The sequence below is a fragment of the Trachurus trachurus genome (assembly GCF_905171665.1).
Source record: "Trachurus trachurus genome assembly, chromosome: 13".
Lineage (NCBI taxonomy): Eukaryota > Metazoa > Chordata > Actinopteri > Carangiformes > Carangidae > Trachurus > Trachurus trachurus.
In genome coordinates this window covers 19,880,004-19,904,223 of record NC_139892.1, presented here as the reverse complement: position 1 = coordinate 19,904,223, position 24,220 = coordinate 19,880,004, and the positions used below count along the sequence as shown (strand labels likewise).

Sequence of the window (24,220 nt, the reverse complement as noted above, 5' to 3'; positions counted from 1 at the left end):
GCGCACACACACACACACACACACACACACACACACACACACACACACACACACACACACACACACACACACACACACACACACACACACACACACACACACACACACACACACACACACACACACACACACACACACACAGTCCACTACTTAATGCTCTTTGTCTGAGATTTATTTACTTAAACTAATAACATCCTCTGATGTTTGTTTAACAGTGCTCAGCCTTTAATGGCTTCTGTATTGTAGTACTGTTCCCAAATGCACTCTGAAAGTAACCATACGAGTCCTGACTCAAAGCACTTCATAACAGCACAGACACAGACAGGCACTGTGTAGGTATGAAACCATAAGAGCAAGCCAGATATATGGAACAACACTGTTTTAAGTCACCGCAAACTCCATCTTTGTCCACTATGACACTACAAACCAAGTTTCACCATATTTGATACATCTGATTAAAGCAATCCAAATTAAAATTCAAACATGAATTCATACAAAACCATGTGTTTTACAGTCACAGAAAACAGTTTGCTCGCTATATCCAAACTCTGATTCTGTCAAATGTCTGTCAAACCTTTTTCTATGACCTCAAAATTCAAATGTGAGCATCCATGACATATTTCAGAAAAGCAGATTATCATTGATGACACCATGCAACAAGAGAGCCCTGAAGATTTGCACTCTCAATCACACATGACGTTGCTAAAAGGAGAGAAAAAAAATGTACTCACCACTCTGGGCTTGGTCCTCTGTGGGGCAGGTGTGGATGGAGTGTCCTCTGTGCCCTTCTTCTGTGTTCCCGCTTCTGTAATTCCACTGGCGCTGGTCTCGCCGGGCCCCTCTGAAGCTGACACTGAACCTCCAGCTCCATCCCTGGGTGCTGGAAGAGGCCCCGGGCCCTCAGTGTCTCTCTCCGCAGTGCTGAGTTCAAGAATATATTTTTGGGTCACATCCTCCAGGGATGGAGCCTCGTCTCCAGGAGTCTTACTTAAAGAATGAGTCTTTGCAGTGGCTCTGACGGCAAGGCAATCCACCTCCTTCAGTGGCTGGAGTTGTGGAGGAGGGGAGATGGGGATGAAGGTGGCGGGTTCGCTGGCATGGCGGACATGCTTGGTTCTGGTTTTGGTTTTAGATTGCAGTGAGGGAGTGGGGAGAGGAGGGGTGAGGTCAGTGTTGTCCTCTTGCCCCTCTGAATACCGCTCTGGGGGCTCAAATGGGTCTTCGTGAGGGAAAAAGTGAGCCATCCTGTTTGGACGCTTCCTGGAGGGCCGACGGATCATTCTAGGTGACAGAACCTCGGCGAGTTTGAGGTCAAAGTTAAACCTGCTCACCTCTTCTTCTCTCTCCTCCTCTGCACCTTGGTCTATGACATCGTTATCTTCATCATCTTGGTTATCAGAGCGGGCGGCACTCTCTGACTGGGATCGAACCGTTTTGACTTTATCACTGCTGTTGACATGGTGATGTGCCTCTGTTGACGATGCAAGTTTCGGTTTTGCTTCCAACTCCCACAGTTTCTCTCTCTGCTCACTCAGGATTGGCTCACTGCTGGAAGGCGGGATCTGGCCAGACTGATCAAGCTCACTGATTGGTTGAGTGCTGCTTGACTGACCTTTAAACTGAGGGTCAATCTGGGAAAGTAAAGGGGCATCACTACGGCGACTGGGGTCACTGAACGACTTCTTCTTGGGAGCTTTGCCATTGCCGTGATCATCCGTCATCAGTCTGTCCATTGCACCTGGCTCAGCTACAATGCTCCTGATCACCCCACTATAGTCACGCACAGCATCATCCCGGAGCCCACCATCACTGTAAACTGACAAGTCACTGGCCACACTGCCTTTATACTCTGACAGTGTGGCGACAGCAGAGGCCTCTGAAGCCCCTCCTCCTCCTTTGACAGACAGGGATCCTAACAGGTTGCTGTCCACAGAGGAAAACTTGTTATTCCCTTCTTCTGCCACAGAACAGCATCTCTGTGGCATGGGGTCACTGAGAGATCGGTAAACTGTGGACTCCCCATTTCCAACAGCTGCTATCATGGATTCTGCGTTACTGCCATTACTAGAATCAGAGCTTGCGTTGTTACCAGAAGGGGAGAACTTGCGCCTTCGACGAATGGCACTAGGTGTCGCAGGAGATTCAAGTCCTCCTGCACCCCCTCCTCCGGCGGCGGCGGCTGACCCCAGCGACACTCCACTGTTGGTGTTGATCTCGTCGCCGGCAGAGCTGACATTGTTGATACCAGCAGTAGCGCTCATGTCCATGATAATGCTGTCACTCTCAGCCATACGGGCAGGAAGTGGCAGGGAGGGAGGTACGCTGACTTCATTCAGACGATTTGTACCACTCACGCTGTTTTCTGTCATCTCTTCTCTCTGCTGCTTAAACCCTTCCACCTCATGGAGAGCCGACTGCTTCCATGCGGTGACAGGCTGACCAAGCACATCCCTAGGTATTCGGGACCCCAAATTAGCCCCTGCTGACCCCATGAATGACCTCTCAGAGGGGTCACTGGGGCCCGTCTCTGGCTCTGTCACGATCCCTTCATCTGTTAAACTAGACTCATGGCCTGAGAGTTCATCCACAGAGCGATCGTAGAACATGCTTTCCTCTGAGTCGCCCTTCAGTAAGGCTCTCTCCGTCTCTCTGCTCTGTCTCTTTGCCTTCTCCCTGTACTCTGTGCCCCTGCTGTTTAGCTTCTCCAGCTGCATACTTTGTCCATCCCTCTCACTCCTCTCCCTCTCCCTGTTCTCTCTCTCCCTCTCATGTTTATCCCTGTCTTTTGTGTTCTTAAACTCAGCCTCTTGATCTGTCCTTGCCTCATCCTTAACACTCGCTCCTGCTTTATCCTCTTTTGTTTTCTTGACCTGGAAACATTCATCCTTCAAATCTTCATCTGTTCTCCTCACATCTACATCATCATCATCTTCCCTCGTACTCATCTGGCAGATATCTCGGATGACCTGCCTGGCTTCCTGCACATACCTCTCCTGCAAAGGGGTTGGCATCACTTCATCATCATCATCATCAAATCCATAGTCCCTCATTCTCTGTCCGACCCCTACCCTAAAATCGCCCCCATCACTTTCTACTTCCCTGTCTGACACTGACACCCTCCCTCCCTCCCTCTCTCCATCCAAGTCAAGCTGCTGCTCAGAGGAGCTCCTCTTGGAGGTGCCGCCTGCCAAGTAACACCTAACAGAAGTTGTGGGTTTGTCTGAATAAGTGAAGGATTTTGCACGCCGCAGGGTGGCAGTCAGGTCTTTGAGCGAAGGGCGACGGCCAGAAGGTAAAAGTGTCCCACCATGAGTTCGTGACCCCATTCTGTACACTGATGACCCCTCCACAACCCCAGATTTGTCGCCTCCACTAGTTTTCCGCACCTTCAGCTCTGACAGGTCAGATTTCAAAAAGCTTAAGAGTGTCATAGTTTCTGAGGTGATATCAGGGTTGGACATGGATATTCTGTTTGAATTATTATCATCTACCTCATCCCCGCTTGCTGTTTTCCTTAATGGCTTGCTCTCACTACCTCTAACCCCTGAAGATATCCCACCTTCTCTAGAAAGTACACTAGGTGAAGGGGTCACTATGGGTACAATCCTGGGGCGCACCCACACTGGGCTACGGGAGAAGTTATCCCCGTGGCCAAAGCTGGGGGAGCGGTACATGGTAAAATTTCCATGATAAGTTTTACTCAGCATGGACGAGGATGAAGCTCTACCACTACTGCCTGCTGCTTCTGCACGGTTAGCACAGCTAGCCTGGGCCTCCTCCTTCAGTGTCTCAGTGCTGGAGTACCGGCTACTGCTACATGAACCCCCAGGACTGGATACAAATGGGGGGATATTGACCTTTGACACCCGTGATACCCCAGGAAGTGTCGTGGATGTCACAGGTGAGGAGATGCGCTCCCATTGCTGCAGCCTGGCTCTGTTACTGTGACTGCTGGGCTCTCTTACTGAATGGCTGCGAGATACTGTTCCTACAAATTCTCCTCCTGTGTTTGGTTGGTGATGCCTCTCTAAGTGCTCCATCGTCAAGGCCATGTCACTGTCGCTGTCTTCTGATTCGCCATCATGATCATCATAATCATCACGGCCTGTTGCTGGAGCAGCGCCACCGACCTTCTTCTTCTTTCTCAGAGAGCGGCGGCGCACTGCCTCTCGACTGTGGGGGCCTAAAGAACCAGGGCTGTCCTCCTCACTGCCTGAAGACCTGCCAATGCCCTTAGCACCCCACCAGCCATTCTTACTGCGGGATAAATAGCTGGCTCCTCGCTCTGTGGCGCCCCTTTCTCCTCCTCTGTAGGAGAGGGAAGGAGCAGGGCCAGAGGGGACACTCCAACCGCCTCCTCCACCTCCTCTTCTTCTCCTACTGTGCTCTTCCTCTTCGTCTCCAGAACTAAACCTCCAGCGGGAACTGAGGGAAGAGGAAACTCTTGCTGGGGCTCTCAGCTCAGAGGAGGGAGCTACAGTAGAGGAGGAGGAGGTAATGGCTTTATCTGGAGCTAGAGCAGAGAAGGGGGAGGAGGAGGTGGTGGGGGCTGGCGCTCTAGAGGAGCTATGTGAGGAATGTAAACTATCCCTGGGCAGCCCGACCCCCTGTCTATCCCTTCTCTCCCTCACTGTCGGCTGCTGGAGAGAGGAGGAGCAGGAGGAGGTGTCTAAGCTCGACGTCTGACTCCAAGACGAAGTAGCAGGGGGTTGAAGGTCAGGGTTGGGGTCAGATGTCAACCCTGGCGTCCCAGGGGTCTTACGGACTGCCTCTGCCTCAGTGCTGGGACTATGAGATCTGAATGGAGATGGGTTAATCCTACGGTTGTGACCACCCCCTGTGCAACTACGCCCGCCACTTCTGCTGCTTTGTGAAGTATTTCTGCCAGAACCTTTGTTGTCACCACAAGTTTGGGTCTCTACATCTAGTTCCTCATCATTCGAGTAGTGTTGATGCTCATTTCTGGAATTAAAGTCCATACCAAAACAAAATGTCTCTTTAGAGGTACTGCTTTCTCTGCTTTGTGCTCCAACTATACATTTGCTCTGCAAAGACAAGCCACTGGCATCATTAGCAGGGATACAAGGTGAGAGGGCGGCACTCTCAGCGGGGCTGAGCTCCTGCAGTTGCCCTCTGTCTGCTGCTTTTAAACTCTCATGAGCATCTATAACTTTGCCTTGTCGCTCATCAAAAAGTTGTCTAATTTTGGTGACACTGGGCCATTTGTCAGCGTTCAAGGGGATAAAGTCAGTGTGGTGCGTTGAGAGATAACTTCTGTGAGATTTACAGAGTGGAGGAACCTCTCTACTGGAAACATCCTCCTCCTCATCTGTGGTCAGAGTCTTTCTGACATCAGAGGGACATGCACTGATCTGTGAATAATCTCTCTTACCGGAGCTGCCGCTGCTGTCCGTCGATAAATGTGTAAAAATCCGCCTCTCGCTTCTCCTCTCCGTGTCCGAGCCTGACACAGAGTCTGTGCCGGAGTGAAACTTTTGCACTTTGCCTATGAGAAAGTCCGCAGTAGTAGTTGTGGTAGTAGTAGTAGTATCACTATCCTGGAAAAATCCACCACTGCTGTCCTCGTGAAAAGATTGACGAGCCAGAGAGCCGTCTCTCCTGGAGGCTCGAGCCCGGGGTAGAGTGTTGCGACCCCGCGTTGCTGCTGCCCCGTCTCCCGGTGAGGCTCTGCGCGTCCTGGCCGAACCAGCGGCACCAGCACCAGCAGCAGCACCACCAACAGTACCGCTGCTGAACTTCTCAGTGAGCTGGCGAATGGATGGAGAAATAGAGGAGTGAGGAGTGGAGGAGGCTCTCTTTGGCTCTGCGGTCGGGAGGCCGGCGGCGGTGGTAGTGGTGGCAGAGATTTTGGAAACTTTTCTTGACACACTGACATTAGACGTCGCCAAGAGCTGTTCTGCTTTGCTGGGCTCCGGGGGAAGGGCGACGCCAGCTGCCTCCAAATCCTCTGATTTGTGTTGCTGGTCCTCAGAGCTGTTTGCGCTCCAGGAGCCCAACTTTTTGAAAGAGACGCTGCGATACACAGCCGTATTCTTCCTCTCTCTTCCTGCCATTGTTCATGTCTTTCTCTGTTAAGATTTCACACACACATTTTCAGCTCCACGGATATTAACAGATCCGAGCGCTCATTAGAGCTGCGGTCCATTCCCCCCGCAGCCTGAACAGCATGAAAACCCAACAACAATCACTTCTTTAAAAAAGGAAAAGGGGGAAAAAAAACTTAATTGTTGGCAAAGCTTCAAACTGCACTGGACCGACTGATAAACAGTTCACATAGTAGATGAGAGCTGCTGGTATCAAAACTTACATGCTGCCGATTCCCAGCGAAACCGCATCCGTGCAAGGAGGAAAAGTTTTTTTTTGTGTGTAAGATTTTCCCAACCTGTTCACAAACACAACTTCTCCACTGTTGTCCTCCAACAGCTCTGTCTAAACTCTGCCCAGGGTAGCACGCCTGCACGGGCCCGACGCATCTTTCACTGTAAATTCTGCCCCACTAAAAAATCTGTGGATTCCTTATTTTGACATGATTTGGTTTTCCGTGACTTATGTTGTTTTTTGTGCATGTTAATGCCTGAGATAGGGCAGAGGGGGTGTGGGCGGGACTTGGGGTATAGGGGCTGTCATAGCCCCCTCGGGGATTGAGAGGAAAAGCTCTTTTTTTCTGTTTTTTGATAGGAGAAGGCAGATACCGTGGACTGACGAAGATGCAAGTATCGCCCTGTCCCCAGAGAAATAGACAGCAGGAGTTAGTTTTACACAGAAAAAAAAAACTTAGGCCTAAACTATTTAATGCAAAAAGTTGGACCTGCTTATTATGTTTGAAAACTTCTCAAGGAAGACTTCAGCAAAAACAATGTTGACTTCTAAAATAAAGTTGAAAATCTGACTTTATTTCTGTCTTTAGTAGTAAACCTATGGGACACACTGATTTAATCTAAATACCTGCCACACTACCTTGGTAACTGCAAATTCAGCAGTAGCTCTAGTGTGTTATGATGGTGTTGGTGAATTAGTGTGTCAGCATTCAGAGGAAGAGAAGGGGGGGGAAGAAAAAAGTTTTCACTCATGCACAATAACCCCTCTGTGGTGCTTCCCATGTGGCCGTCTGCTTAACAGGTCCTTTTGTTCCAGAGGGGAATTTTACTTTACAGTCACCCAGAGGAGCAGCTGCAGGCGACAGCGCCCCCAACTGGCCGGGAATGAAGCCTGCAGCATCTGGTGCAGGCTGTGTCCCTGAGGGATTCACCGGCTTTCATCATTTTGATGGGACTTTAGATACCATCTTATTAATGACATTGAACTGGTGCAGTAGCCTACTTCAAGTAGTACCCATACAGAAATGTAATAGGCCTATTTGACATATATATCCCTGTATGAGTTATGTTGCCATATGTCACCTATAAGGATAAATATATTACGATCACACATAGGCTACATAAGTGTATGACATAGCTATATTCAATACTCATAGTAAAATGTATAATAATGTAATTATTTTAACATTTATCAGAGTAACATGAATATAGAAGTTCTTTATGTTTATGTGTTTTTTCTTTTCCTTTCTCATTAAGTTTAAACATATCTTCTCATTCTGTAGACCTGGGATTGATTGATTGATTGACCTTGAAGTGTTTAATACCATCTCATTGACAGGGTCTGGGATGGAAATATATATTTTTGTGATATATATTTCTGCAATACTGGCATACATGCATAAATATGCATCTTTGTAAGGGTAAGAAATATTTGTAAATGAAAAGAATTCAAATTGATTTTAGAGTTCAGATACAATTATTATCCTTATGTCATATATGGAAATTCAATACGTGTACATGTATCAAGTTTCAAAGTGAATTGTTATTTGCCCGATAAACAACAAGAAAATTGTGCTAGACATCATCATGTTGGTGAAATCGTATATTAACCTTTAACATGATTACAATTAAGATATGTGGTATGAACCACAATAAAAATAAAATGTATTACAGTAAAATTAAAAATAGATATTAAATCATGATTGTTCACAGGTGTTTTTATTTAATGGCCGCTCTCAGTTTAACATTAGACGACAACCAATACATTTCCACAAGCAACTCATGGGGGCTGCATGAACATCAATATTACTTTTACCAAAGATATCTCTCTCTACATAACAAAAATAAATTCTCTTTCTGTGTTACAAAAATAAGAGTTCTTCTAAATAACACTGACTAGCACAAATACGTTGGCACAGTACACAGTACGCTGGATCTCTCTACACTGACAGTACACACTTTTCAGAAAGCTGTGTGAGAGAGAAAAATAAAACAAACATAAAATATCAGATCAAACAGACAAAATATCACAAATATTTGACCAAAGAGACACAAAAACAACTGTGGTCTCTTTCTTTTCTTGCTGAAGCCAGGAGCATAACATAACTCATGTTGCTGTCAAAGTGCCCATTTCATCTAAAATAGAGGAACATTACATGTTCACATTAAACGTATACACAACAGTTCTGCCCTCATGGGTGAAAAACTAATTACATGTTTAAAATGTTTAGGTAGTAATTTCAGATTATTCAGCTCTAAAGTAAAGATTACTCTAGTTATTTGAGTTTAATTTTGGAACAACACTTTGCCAAATCAGAGATCCACATGACAACCAGATGTTGAGGTTGGGAGAGCCCAGTGTAATTGAAAAAGAGATTATAGACTTCAGTGACACATTCAGCATCAAACTATTTAGCTCATAAGCTAAACATCACAATGACTCATATAAGTGCAATGCAAAATTAGATTAAATTCCAATAAGATTGGGAAATCCTTATGGGAATAAGAGCTCTGCAGTGTTGAGATACCATAAACGGGCAGAGATTCACTGTGTCTAGATTGATAGACGGTACACAGACAGAGATCTTAACCAAAGTTGTGAAAAAGTACATGTCTGGGCCTCTACAACTGCCCAGAGACAAAACAGACTGAGGGAAGATAGAGGGCAGCGATGAAAATAAATGAATATGTTTCCTTTATGGAGTGCACCTAGTAAAATAAGTAGGACACACATAAACATTCAGATGCAGTTAAATTAACATTAGGCTATGGCACAATACAACAAATGCAACAAAAATACAACAACCATCTGTATGCCCATTTACATGCATTTATGTTCATTTCATGAACAGTGCAGATTATCAAACCATAAACTCAGTAACTCAGTAATTTGTCATAACAATATAGAAACAGCAGAGGAAGAGGAAGAGGACCCCCCAGTTCACCTAACCAATGGCACTCGTCCATGGACGAGGTGATTTATTAGATGAGAAATACTCATTTCATGAGAAGGAGTCACAAAGTAGAAAACAGCACCTTACTGTGCCTTAATTTAGCCCCCACTCTCATGTCCACAAATTGCATTTTTCCTTCCGTCTGAGCATCTAATGCCCTTAGATGAGGATATAAAATGCATACAACTCTGCGTTGGCAAAAACATATGAATGAATCTCCTTCGTTATTTGAGAACTCAGTAAATATGAGAAAAAAAACAAAAACAAATATGTTTCAAGTACTATGAGTTGCATAATTACCAAACAGTTTTTGTTAGCATCTAATTGCCCCTAACTGTTGTAAATTAGATCTAATCCTTGCAGGATAATTGTTTTAAGGAGACAGCCAAAACTTCAGTGCACTGCTGTTTCAGTAGTGGGGTGCACACCATCCAGTGGTGAACACATGCAACGACAACCTCTACAGCCTTAATGTTGAGATTAGTCATTTGAAGGAAACAGTGGAAACCCTTCAGATGAAAGTACAATTCTCCCTTGAATTTAAAAAAAAAAAAAAACACATACATTTTTCAATAAAAACCTTACTCCAACTACTTGAACTGCTGTTTTTTTTTTTTTGCAATGTTGTGTGTTTCTCCCCAGTAGCAGTTAACTTCCACACACACAATTACTTCATGCAGTTACAACATGCAGCTATAAATATTTACTGTTACTGAAAACTTTACACAACTTAATGCCACAGTAGATTTTTTTTTTTTTTTAAGTATTTGTTCTATACTTCTCTCCTTCACCATGTATATCTCCACATCACATATCTAGAAACCTCCATTTGTTTTTTCATTGTACAATTCACAGTGCGAAACAAAAACAAAAATGTAAAAAAAAAAACTAATTCACTACCAATTACAGACAGATTGAAAGCAAACACACACATAACAATGGATGATGTGAACATCTCAATCTGATTGGAATAAAATCAGCACGCACATGTTCCTCAGGCAAAAAAAAAAAAATTAAATTAAGATTATACAGAATCAAAATCGGTACATGCTGATAACCAATAAAATACATTTACTTGAAACGCACTCCTCTGCCTGAAGTCACCACTCTTGGTCCAACTCATGTCCTGTCCCACCCACAGCCCCCACTGAACCAAGATTTGTGTTGGGAGTTTGTGTTATTCTGCACAAATGTAAGGTCTTTTTATCACAGATTTTCAGTGTACCAAAAACAAACAGTATACTGCATTCAGTCTAATCCCGTGTGTTATTCTAAATTTGGACACCCAAATTTTCATTTCTACTGCAAATGATTATCAGTTCTATATATTCCTTGATTACTAATTAATCGGTATCGGCCCTGTAAAACCCATATCGATCGATCCCTAGACACTGGTGCCCTTGTCTCTGCGAGAAGTGACTCGAAGCATAAACTTCCTTGTGCTCTTGCGGTATCGTGGCTGGGTGAAGTAGAACAGAATCGGGTCCAGGAAGCTGTTCATGCTGGCAAACGGCCTCGTGCTTTTGTAGATGATTGAAAACAAGTTCCTGGTCTCGCAGGGTGCAGCAGGCAGAGTACGTATCACCAGGTACATGGTCTTGGTGAGGTGGAACGGCAGGAAGCTTATGCAGAACACCGTCGCCACCATAACAATCATCCTCACCGCCTTGTCCCGTTTCTCCCCAGTCGCGATGGAGACACCCTGGTAGGACACCGGGCGGCAGAGGATCTGGGCCATCCGGCCATAGCACACCATCAAACCCATGAAAGGCAACACGAAGCCAAGGCAGGTGAGAGTCATGCCGTAAGGATAGTAGGCCACTGAAAGCCTCGGCGGACTCAAATCGTAACACACTGTGCGGTTGCGTTGGATTCCTGTCGCAGCAAAGTGAAACGTCGGCGCACACAGGATGGCGACCACCAGCCAAACCCCTCCGCAGATGTACCACGCCATCTTGCGACCACCCTGCTTGTGCCACATCGCGAAAGGATGGCAAATGCCCACGTAGCGCTGCACACTGATGCAGGTGAGGAAGAGGATGCTGCCATGCAGATTACTGAAACAGGGAGACAAGAAAACACAGTTAAATCTTAATACACTGAATTCTTTTCTATTGTATCAATCCAAAGAAAGTCACATCATCTTTTAGCACCTACAACACTGTACCTTACACCTCTTACATAGCTGAATCAGCTGAACTTTCTATACATTTCTGTAACTGCCTCAACAGCTCCTTGTTGACTTCATATTTCAGCCTCAGAGGTTTCCATTAGGTAGAGCCATGAGTACCTTTGAGGAGAGATTGCTCAAAGATTGCCCCTCTTGCTGCCAGTAAGTTTTTCATAACAATCTGGGCTGATCAAAACATGTATAATCACTGTTTTTAGATTTGGTCTGACAACGTAAGGCCTCTGAGGTAAATTGAGAACTTGAAAACACCCAGTCTTCTAATTTAACTAGAAAATTCAATAACTGTAAAACACTTTACACACACAACTGGCCAATATGAGTAAGTATCTACCTGTAGAACTGAAACCTGACCAGCTTACAGGCAAACTCCCCAAAGGGCCAGTAGTCATGGCTGGCGTAGTTGTAGATGAGCAGAGGTAACGACGTCACATAAAGGAAGTCGGCAATGGCCAAGTTGAGCATGTAGATGTTGTTTTTGGACAGATTGGGCCTCGTCCTCCATATCTTCAGTATGACGGCAGCGTTTAGCGGTAGGCCGAGCAAGAAGACAAGAGTGTACACGGCAGGAAGTAAAATCCGTTTAAAGTCTTCCTTATAGGTGCAGCGAAGGAAGGTTATCCCGCTGCTGCTGCTGTTACTGATGTTTGTGGCGCTGGTGAAGAAGCTGTCAGCTGTGTAGGGCTCTGTGGTGTGCACACCGCTGGGTAACAAGTCCAAGGAGAAGGATCTGGAGACGAACGTTTCCGTGGGGGCAGAAAGTGACATCTTCACTTTCTGGAAGAGAGACAAGTTACAGGGAGAATAATGTCAGTATTTTGACTGAAACTAGATCAGTGATGGTTGAAATAAGTTGTGGTAACCTTGAGCTTTCTTTCTAGGTAGATATTCACATAAAAAATTAAACACGGGGTCTTCAAGGGCTGGACATGTCAGGAGGAGAAACTGAGCCTCTCCACAAGGGGGCATAATAGATCAGTATTTTAGATTCATACCTTCAATTAGACAGAAATCACAGTGACACAGTGGCCTGGAGCCCTGCAAACAGTAGATTAAGTCTGAGATCAACTTCCTGCTTAGTCCACTTTTTTAACCCCTTGGCAAACTGTTCAGTGAAATACTATTTGATTCTAGTAAAGCCTAAACGCTTTGGAGTAAATATATTGAAATTTATCAAAAGGCAATGACTCATGACCCAAGAAGAATGCAAGAGATGCAAATCATTTAAAGCCTTTAGATAACGGAATAAAAGACCTCATAATATACATGTTAGTGTCACCTTCAGACAGGTGAAACCCAGTTGTGATGGAAACAAATGAAATGGAGTATCAGTAAAATATTTGGTGTCTCACAAAGAAGTTGTGTAAAAGTTGTACCAATGAAAACCAATCAAGTCTTATACATGTACCAGTGTCTCATAGTAGCTAATTACTCTCAACCTGCAGCACTGTATATTGAGTGTTTGTTTAGTGACTGTGAGAAAAAAAAAGCATAAAAGTGCATTACAGGAATAAAAGTGAATTCAGCCCATTATATTACAATAATTTATTCCTGCCAGTTTTGAAACGAAACTGGACAGATGCAAGTTTTGAAATGAAAAGCCCCTCCAGACTGTCTGGTCTCCCACTCACAACTCACACTGTCTGGAATAGGCTTTTACACACAGAGATTAATCAACTATCTTAACTACTGCTCCCACCACCGACATCAATCATAGAATTTCCTTCATGGTGCATGTGGGCGCGAGTGAGTGAGTGACTGGTTTAAGCCACTTCCTCCAAAAGCCTTGTCAGACTGTGACTCATGGCATTTCACAACTAGCACTCCATCACCCAGAAAGCACGACTGTGTTTGTGCATGTGTGTGCGTATAATGCTCTGCTCATAAACAGTGTATGCCATACAGGTCGCTGCTAGCAATAGTGGCACACGATTTCATAATTCCTGTCGGCTAACATAAGGAGGGGACAGAGGGCAGAGAGCCAGCAGACCATAAAAACCAAAAAGCAGGCACCGAGGAATAACAAAGCTTTTGGAAAAGTGCCCTGCAGTTGGCTTTATTTGCTGATGACTCATTTAACATTACAATTTGGAGGTTTGATTTACGAAAGGGCATGAGTGATGAATCTTAAAGCTGAGTGACCCCATGACACTTATTGGAATAACAGCTTCTTTTTTTCTTCTTTTTTAATTTCAGAAAGTGATATGAAATTAACTCTGTAAATGTGCAGTCTCTGTCAAAAACACTTATAAAAAGAACTGAGGCACTAGTTTTTTTTCACCAGCTGCATGTTTAGGCCTGTCTTTACTAAAATCACAGATCCAAACTTCCCAGGCATGCACATGTGCACACTTCAATAACAAAACTCAAATCCCTACAAACATTTTCCACATGTTTAAACTGCAGCTGGATCTCCTGCTTCCTGTTTGTGAAACTGAATCACTTTGTGGTCATTGGTATTCCCAATATTTGCATAATGTTTGCAGTGAAAAGAGCAAAGAGCGAGCAGTGGCATGAAACCAGATGTATTATTTGATAGAGAACTAAACAGGTCGATGTCTGGTCTCCTCAATCTAATCCGCACAAGGTTTTTATACAATACTGAGGATGATACCAGAAAATATTACACACATCCTTGATGCTACATGTCCTAACAAGCAATCATGAGTTTTGCAGGAAGAGCCGCTGAGATCTGACAAAATAAACTGCACTGATCAGTTTAGCCCATTAGGACTAGCAATATGGTGGAGATGATCACATATCAATGAAAAACGTTTCTTTTAAAATCAATTAGTGAGTGAGGAAAGGCAGAGATATAAAACCTCTTTTGAGTTTATTTGATTTGGTGTGATATTATGCAGAGATTTGCAGCCATCATCTCTGGTCTATTTTAATTTATCACATGTTTATAGGCAGCTATCACAAAACTGGTTAGACAAGCATACCTTATCCTTTTAAAAATAACAGCGCACAAGGTAATTTGAAAATGCAGTAAAACTGATATAAATGTTCTTACAAATCATGAATTCTTATTATACTATAAAATAAAATATCTACACACACCTCATACTCCCATTTTATATCAGTAACAGAAATGTGTTATTCTCATGTGGCCTTCATGATTATCTTTTCTGCTATTACAGTGTTCAAACAGCAGAAACAGGGCTCCGGATGCTCCTAAGTGTGTGTGTGAGTGTAATGATCATTATTTCAATTTTCAAACACTCTGGAGAGGAAACGGTATAATCACTAGGCCAGATCCTCACTCCATGTGTGTCTGTGTCCGATGGCTTACAGTTTCAGTGTTTGCTGACAGCTACTCTCTGGGCTGTATCCATTTCCTAATCAGTACTGATCATAGTTTAATAAAGATATAATAGATACCGTACTACGAGGCACTTTATATAATTATAGACACGCCTATATCACACCCCACCACACCCCACTGCAAAACCACAGAAATAAAAACGAAACGTTTCGCTTGGAGATGGAAACTTTTCATTTCCTAAGATCTCTATCACTGGGATTGGCCGCAGGGTGCATTTCGTTAATGGCAAGCAAAACAAGCAAAGTAAATTTGTCTTCTCTGGAAAAAGTGCACACAACTGTAATTTATTCTGTGTGTTTACAGAGACGTCTCGGAAACCGGTGGAGTTTCTGAAATGACACATTAAGTGACACAATATGATCCATCCAAAAACTGTGACAATAAAGAGCAATTAAAATGTCGCCAACTGACTTTTCCAGCAACTGACTGGGATTTTTGATTATGGGTGTGAATGAAACATCATGTTTTACTTCTGGTCTGTGACTCACTGCAGCTTCTTCTGCCCACGTAGCTCTTACATTTTGGCAGCTGTCCTTAAACATGTCCATACATCTCCTTGTTCTTGGGAACACAAACGCCGATTCCACTGTGCCACTCAAGAAGTATTTCCATCCCGTTGGATAACAGTCTTAACATAACCTAATTACCTTAATATATGACCTCCATTCATCAGTGAAACACAGACAAAACAAGAAAGTATGACAATTATGCAACTTTATTAATAAACCAAATGTATTTTCACTACACAATAATAACAAGTTTATGCAATATTAACTTGGTCAATGGGCATTTGTTCTCCTTATATATAATTTAAAAAACAACTTCCATTATCTAGAATTCAGAGAGCTGTAATATTTGACGGCAGTAAATGAAAAGGTTAGGTTGAGCAGAGATTACAGGTTATATCTAGCCAGTCTGAAGCAAACAGCCATTTATTCAATTATATGGTGACAGGGGCAAGGCTTTAATGCTGTTTTCACTGCTACATCTAGAAATCCTCTTTCCCTTAAAAAGCACTGCACTGTCTGTTTGGACGATACAAAAGATCTCTGTGGAGAATGCGGGCATCGATTCCCGCTACTTCTCCACTGTAAATACAACTCTTTGATTCACAATGTTTTATTTGCTGATGAATGATTAATAACAAACACAGCTCAAATAAAATGGTTTTAACGTTAATGCGCTGCTCCACGGGCGCAATAATACAAATATTATCCTGTTGTGTGAGTGTGTGACCCAGGCTTTGCCTTGGCCAGCAGGTCGTAGGTTCGAATCCAGCTCACGGCAAGGTGCACGGCGGGTTAAAATCCACCAGAAATATCTATATAGAGATACAGGGGACACTGTCTATGATATTTCACTATTCAATAATTCCCCCGTGCTTTTCGCGTGTCTTTTCCTTTGCGTGAGGGAGCCTGAAGCTTGCCCCCCTGCCTTTGTGCAGCGAGCGCTCTACCATTTGAGCTAATTCCCCTGCCTGCCCCCGAGCGTAAAAATACACCTGAGGCGTGAGGATTCAACCGGTCCGCTGAGAACAGGCTCAGCCCCGCTACACACTCTCTCTCTCTCTCTCTCTCGTTCACACAGACGTCTTGACAAGGTGTCGCTACCACATACTTTCTGCCCTCAGTCCTGCCAGAAGGCACAGCTGTAGTAATATTATTTACAACCCAGGATTGAATGTGACTGCGGCTCAGGACAGATATAGGAGATTAACAACTGAACATAACCCCGGCAGGATTATAAATCACACTCCACGCATTAACTTTTAATGATTACTCAGCATGTGACCATCAGGATTTTTGAACCCACAACTTTACTGTAACTCAGTATCATGTCCAGCTTGTGTTACTTCACTATACACTGCACTTCCCTCCAGATGAAACTGCTGGGGAGCCAGATATCTCCACTCGAAAAACAAATGTCTGACTTTAAAAAGGTTATATTTGTGTTTTTTGGCTATTAAACAATGAGTCATTACAGACATTAAGGTCACACAACCATTTGTCTAACAAGCCAACAGTCAAAAACAAAATCTCATATAGGAGATGCTTGATGGAAATATCTGATTTTGCTTGATTTCTGTATCAGTATCTGAATAATTGGACCACTGACTGTATAAAAACTCATTTGGTCACCATACGTCTGCTGGCCCCGTGCACAGCCACAGTGTGTTGGTGCTCCCTGCCGCCTCTCTCCTTGCTGGCAGCGTATAGATCCCAATTTACTGCAGGTCATACACTGACTATGCATCACTACGTCATCCAACCCCACGACAAATCATATAAATCATCCCTTTAAATCAACACTCCCACTACATTCACACAATGAGATACAAAATAAACTGCATTCATAAGCTGCGACAGCCACTTTTGTGTCTGCCTGCAGGCTGGGCAACAAAGCTCGTCCCCTGCAGGTAATCTGATATAAAACAGCAGGTAACTGGCAGATCAGGGCCCATTAAGATAAAAATATATGCTGCATTCTGTTTGTAATATTCAGGTGCAAATGAGCAGAGAGATGTTGTGCTGGCTGAGAAGAGACAGCAGGGAACAGTTCAACTCTAATTACTTTCTCATCTCTGATCTCTATTGTCCCTGGCCACACTAATGAATGATTCATGCCTAATGCTCCTCAATCTGTGGCCCTCTGCTGAAACACAGCACAGAAGACTATAGGAAGGACGGTACAATCACATCTGCAGACACATTTACATATATACATACATTAGAGATGCACTTGAACACACTAAACATGCATTTATATACACAGCAGCAACACAAACATCCTCTTTGCTGTGATAAACAATAAACATTATCTTAATTTCCCAGCAGAGGCAGATGCAGCTGCAGTCACACACAACACAACACAACACAACACAACACACACAATTGCATCCTATATGTGAAAGCTCTTTGTCTTGATAAAAAAAATGGACTTGAGTTATTACTGAGCCAGCGTGGTGCAGACTAATATCAGGCGCTGTGGCCATTACACAGGAGACATTTTAAACCAATCAGCTGCACCATAAATAGCTACAACGGTGATGGGAAAGGCTGGTCTTCAACACAAGCCACAGTGCTTGCCATATGCTCAAGAAAACAATTACTCATTGCATGACACCCAACTGCAATCCATCACTCACTGGTCCTGACAAACAACTTGCTGAAATAAACATGTGTTTACACCAGCTCTCGTTGTTTTTTCCACAGAGCATGTAAAATCTTAACAAATACGGTCATTACTAAACTACTTCTGGTAAAACCAAACCACAATGTTAAACCGGTTACGTCAATTCCATCGAAAAAGTACAGATGCACAGGAATGCATTTTTAAAGGTAATATAACTCACACTGAAGGCTGCAAGTCACAATATGCAAAAGGTCTACACTACAGTTTGCCTAAACATGTAGATGAAAACATGTTGTTGCATGACTCTGTGCAGATTAAAGCAGATATCAGTGGAATGTTTTTGTTAATATAAGTCCTAAATAGTCCTATTTTCCGTCAGCAATCACTTACATGAAGTATTTCAGCCTAAACACGAGTCTCTCCGTCACTCTGCTCTGCTGTAACCCGAGGAGAAAATTTTCCTTGTGGGATACAAGTGTTATCCAATGAGGAGAGAGAACGGCATGAAGGGCTGTGTGTGCAGCCAAGGGATGCGCGTGAATGTGGTGACGTAGCACGAGGACCAATTGATGCCTGACAAGGGCGGGGGCTGCTAACTCATGGTGCGTTCAAAGAAACTCGTACTTTGTGTTTTTCCTTCCTGTGAAGTCATACCAGTTCGATCTGGTACGAGTTCACGGGTCGGAAGTTACGAGTGGCCGTTATAGGGAACTTTCACAGACAACAGGATGGTAAAAACACGAGCTACGGGTTACCTGGAACGCTACCAAGTCGTAGTTGTGACTTGAAGCTGTAACTTACGGTTTCAAAAGCCTGCCTTGAACGCAGCATTAGCCGAAACGGCCGTGAAGCTGATATCTGCTTTAAGACTGAAGACTTTGTTGTGTGTGTGTGTGTGTGTGTGTGTGTGTGTGTGTGTGTGTGTGTGTGTGTGTGTGTGTGTGTGTGTGTGTGTGTGTGTGTGTGTGTGTGTAGAGACGAGCAGCCGGCACTTCAGACTTCAGTCATGTGGTTGCCAAACACAGGGGAAGTGAATGAGGATGTAGAAGTCAAATACAGAAAGGCATCGATCACAAAGGTTCCTTCTTCCAGGGTTGCTACACATTTGCAAAATTCCATACTTTTTCCAGACTTCTCGGTAAAAAAATTCAAATGATTTGTGACATTTGTGTAATTAGATGTGTATCATGTAAATAAATTATGCAATTAATCATTTGTTTTTATTATTCCGAATTTGTATGCCAGTATGTCACCAAATAATTTCCACGAGATTGTAGCTAATAGCGCATACAAAATAATTAACCCAAATAACTTCACATAAAACCAAACCCAGATAAGTATTAACCCTTTATAGGGCACTCATTGAAATACATTGAAATTCAAAATTCCAACCTTAGATTGTTATTCTAGGACATAACAAGACCTAATTACAATTTTGACATTTTTCAAAATTTTTCATTTTCATGTAGAAATTGAAGTTCAACGAAGTGACCATTTTTGGTTCCTTGCCCGTTTCTGGTAAAGAAAAATTCCAATAAGTGTATGTATAGAAAATATAAGAAAAACACATAAAGTGCAAAAATTATTAAGTTTTAGAACATGTATGGCTTATAAATTGGAATTATTATAATATTATTGTAATAATAATAATATATATGTATATAGGCATTTGTATATATAATATGTATATCGTATTTTATACGATTATAAAGTCACTCATATTCACTATTTATAGCTTCAAAATGTCTTGAAATTAGTTAAAATTCTCTCTGAATTACTGAATGGTTATATAAAAACCTTAGACAACATTAATTAATCTAAAGAATTTTACACAACTGTTTATAAGTCATAAACTGAGAAAAATCACTCATATTCACTATTTCTAGCTTCAAAATGTCTAAAATTCTCTCTAAATCACTGTTAAGTTATATAAAAACATTAGGCAACATTAAAACACAATTTCCTAAGTTGTATTGCCTTATTTGTGAGGGAAATGCACTTATATGGTTTGTTACCTGAATAGGGCATATGTCCAAAAACGGACACTTCAGTGTTTACCATAAACGGGCGTATGATCAAATATGGTCACTGCATTTTTCATGGTGTATTTTCACTCATTTCACTAAGATCTCCACAAACAATACTTATGTCATGACTTAGCACAACTAATCAACTGTAAAATGTGTGAGTGTCATCAACTTAGCTTGATTAGTTGTGATGTATCGATCTAATTACTACCGCGAGCCGAGCCGACTGAGCGTCTTTTTCCGCGGTCGAAAAAAAGAGAAAGTTAGCGGCATTCCTGGTCTCTGCTGATTGGTCAAAGGCTATGATGACATATACCGTAATGTAGCCTGGTCTTTGCTGATTGGCTTGGTGAAGACCACATGTTTCTTGCTCTTACTGACTGGGAGCACGGGGCGGAAATATAACATGTGCGGAAGTGTCCAAAAACAGTCACTTGCCCGGTAAAGGGTTAAGATAAATATATTCCATATAATAGTTTCCATTTTCCATACTTTTCCAGGCCTGGAAATGTATACAATCAAATTCCCATACTTGCCATACTTGTGTAGGAACCCTGTTCTTCTATAATCGTCCAACTGAACTGTTATTCAAGTTCACATCCATCATTCAGCCTGCCATTGTATTCATGTTACCTAATAATCTCTCAGTAGCTTGAGGTGTTTCCATCTTCTGACATTTTTGTCAGTTCGGATGAAAAGTGCAGAGGTAAGGACTTTTATTTCCTGTTTTCATGAACAATAGTGATTAGAGATGAGATTATGCAAAATGTATCTGATAAGAAACAAACTCCTTTCCGAAAGACACTAATGCAAATGTCGATGAAGGAAAATTTTAAATGGCATTTCAGTATAACTACAATACAATATTATGACTTTATTTGACAGTAAACAATAGAAATCCAGCCATATAAGAGGCAAGTAGGGGCCATCAATCTCAACTGTTATGTTCGTTTTTAGTGAGTGTTCATTTGGTTTCAATCAAACTTGCACAAAAACAAGTCTCCAGATGCAAAAACCAAAACACATTTACTGGACAAGTCATGTCCATTATATTCTCTTTCATTTCTGTCCTACACCCAATTATCATGAGAATTACTATATAAACTAGGGGTGGGCCAAAATATCGATATGGCAATATATCGCGATACTTTATACCACGATACGATATCGATATTCAATATTTAAATATCGATTTTTTTTTTTTCAAAAAAAAAAAAAATTCAAAAAAAAAAAATTCAATTTTTTTTTCAATTAATAAATCATGTTTCAGACCTAAATCCAATTGAAATATGTTGTTGTAACTTGCACTTGTATAAAATGGCATTACATTGTTTTGACTCAGTTTGTCCCATGAATTATCACTATCGTCTGATGTACATACAACTCGGATTTTAAGTGACACAGATATCGTGATGTATCGTGGATGAAATTTCTTGCAATATATCGATAATCGCAGAATCGCTGTACCGTGATATTATCGTTATCATGGGTAAAATATCGTGATAGTATCGTATCGTGGGGTACCTAGTGATACCCAGCCCTAATATAAACACAAATATTTTCGAGTTTTTGCTGCTGTCTGGGGACGTGTAATCGTTATTGGTTTCTTCTAACATTAATAAAAGAAAAACATGTTTTTGCAAACATGGGCAAAACAGCTTGAGACACACCTTTCGTCGGGCAGAAAGAGCTCATCAAAAGCTTAACAGAGCAGTGAGTGGCAGTTAGTCTGTGCCCTGCGGTGGCTGTTGTCATGGATCAGCGGTGCGGAGGGGATGTGAATGCAGCCCGAGTGAAAGTGGAGTCAGTAAAGCACAAAGACAGGACAGAATGAAAAGTAACGGCTCCACTGTCTTCACTGGGTTATTCCTCGGAGCATCTCTTGCAAAGTTGTCGTTTTTTAAACATCAGCTGGAGTCACTATGGTTCCCGATTAAGATAAGCGATCGTTGTTGTCCCTTTAAATCTAACTCAGAATGGAGAAGCCATGTTTAATTTATTCACTTCAAATTACCATTTTTAAGGAGACATGTGGCTGGTATGTTTGGGATGTCTGCCAGTGAGCTGCCACTGTAAGATAATGCTGGGCACTTAACTTTGCCCTGTAAACAAACTTTGACCTTGCTTCTGTTTCCCGCTCTCGCTCTCACTGCCCTGCTATCACCTCTCTGTCTCTGTGTCTCTAAACCAGAGTAACATTAGTCTGTTCCCGTCAGAGAGACAAAAAAAAGCAAACTCCAAAAGCCTGACCTATGGCAAACAGAGAAGAATCTCCTCTGAACACAAGTTAATCATGTCAAAAGTCCCTTGGCCAGTGCACCAAGTCTTCACACATGACAGCCCATCTAAATCACTCTGGGTTATTAGGTCTGTGATGTGACAATTTGTTTTTATTGGACTTAGCTACTGCCCCTCTGATGCTATAAAGATAACAATGAAAACAATATGATGTCTGAATTTGTGTAATGGGAGTTCATTGCAAAAGTCTCCCATTTGTAAATTCCCACTTGTGTGAGGGCAGGAATGATGTAACCTGATAGTCTAATTGATAAGCTGTTGGTTGATCATGTAAGTATTTTTTTTCTAGCAAAAACACAATAAATGACAGACTTCCAGTTACTTAGTTGTGAGAACTTGTTACTTTTCTTTATCTTCTGTTACACTAAACTGATACTTGAGAGGTTTTACGCTGTTGTTGAAACAAATGAAAACATCTGAAGATGTCCCTTCAAGATAGCAAGACCTAGCCTAACCTACAAGCACTCCATCTTTATCTTAGACAATAGACTGGAGAGTGACAGGAAAGGCGGCAGAGAGAAAGGATGACAAGTAGGAAAGCACTGCAAGTTGGATTCAAACCCATAACAGGTGCAATTAGGACAAAACCTACATGGTACGTGCTACACCAGGTCAGTCACTGGGGCGTCCAACCCCACTTTTCTAATTCACATAGAAAATGATAGTAGAAAAATCCTTTGTTGCATGTTTCCCTTTACAAAACATTAACAACAACATCGACAAACACAATAAATGCTTGTAATATATTGTTCTCTTTCTCCTTGTAGTTCTTGTTGGTGTCTCATGTGTGAGCAAGTGGGAGTGTGTATGTTTTTGTCACCTGCCCTGCACTGCCTATTTTGATGGTGTCTCCTGAAGATGCCTCATCCTGGAAGAGCATAAATCTAATCTCCTCTTATTAAACATTGTACTGGCTGCGTATGGTTGATACAGATAAAGAGACAGACGGTTGCTCTGCTGATGCTATCATACTACAACCACAATGAAGATGTGTTGTGGAAAAAGGCTGCAACATTCGCATTATCCACAACTACAATACAAATCATTTTGTGCTTACAACTCCTAACTCTAATTCTGCTGTAAAAAGGCTATGTAAAAGGTCCATTTCAGTGCAATTTATCACGTCTAACACTAAAAACTGCACAACAACACAGGCAGTCTCACAGGATGACCTCAGTTTTTAAGTTTGACATGTTCAGCACAACTACTGCAGGCTTTCTGGGCATAATTTGTAATGCAGTGCTCTGCAAAGCTTCAATCCACCAACTGCACACAAGTGATGCTGTCACGGGGACTCACAGTTCACTTGCACCAGGTTAGCGTTTGGCCCGAGGTCAAATTGACTCTGGAGATTTAAGGTGAGGCTTCCTTCCCACCACACATGACGCATGTTGCTCTACCAGAGAATACATGACAGACCAGGTGGGTCTGTGGTAAGCGTCCTGCAGTTTTCTTTTTTAAATTTTATTTCGTAATAAAAGCCAACTTCACTTCAGCTCTAGATGTGATGTGAGAGTAAGTAGGCTATAGCTGGTATGACACGGTTGGGTTGTGTAACTCAGCCACGCTATGCCCGGTGTTGTCTTTACTTTGATTAAAATGCATTCGTTGACATTGCTGTGGAGTTTGGTGAGATTTTTTTTTTTTTAAGTTTAAAAACAATTGAATAAAACTTACCCTGAATGACTGCAGTACAATTAAGTGACAACATCAACAAGTTGGCGACACAGCCATGGCGAGGAGACTCGTCCTTGCTCCTTTCTTCTCCTCTGAAAGCAGTTCCGTGAAGAGGGCAGACGCTGCCGGGTTACAACAAGTGTAAAGAAATTGGACACTGCCGCGGTTTTCAGTCACGAACACCGAGCACACGTGCGGTTTGACCGGTCACGTACCTGTACACACACATAACACACACACACACACTCACTCCTCTCTGTCTCTCTCTGCTGAGGTTG

General features: G+C 42.5%; 2 protein-coding genes across 3 annotated transcripts in view; both read right to left on the bottom strand.

Moving 5' to 3' along the window:
• The window catches only part of arhgef17 (Rho guanine nucleotide exchange factor (GEF) 17), a gene marked incomplete at its 5' end in the record, with an annotated part of 68,503 nt that extends 62,429 nt beyond the window's left edge, over positions 1–6,074 (bottom strand). The window contains one exon of the mRNA XM_083985447.1: positions 732–6,074. Within this exon, the coding sequence (XP_083841573.1) occupies positions 732–6,074 (5,343 nt within the window). The remainder of the gene's footprint in view (positions 1–731) is intronic.
• A 2,025-nt stretch (positions 6,075–8,099) lies between these two features.
• On the bottom strand, positions 8,100–24,220 carry p2ry6 (pyrimidinergic receptor P2Y6). Of its 2 annotated transcripts, XM_083984376.1 has the most exons (4): positions 23,943–24,220; positions 22,858–22,907; positions 11,815–12,257; positions 8,100–11,349 (listed from the first exon to the last, which is right to left on the bottom strand). In XM_083984376.1, exons 3-4 carry the CDS (start codon positions 12,246–12,248, stop codon positions 10,677–10,679), a joined length of 1,107 nt encoding a protein of 368 aa, XP_083840502.1. In that variant the 5' UTR covers positions 12,249–12,257; positions 22,858–22,907; positions 23,943–24,220; the 3' UTR covers positions 8,100–10,676. The 2 variants fall into 2 exon arrangements, with proteins under 2 accessions (XP_083840502.1, XP_083840501.1); XM_083984375.1 differs by lacking the exon at positions 22,858–22,907.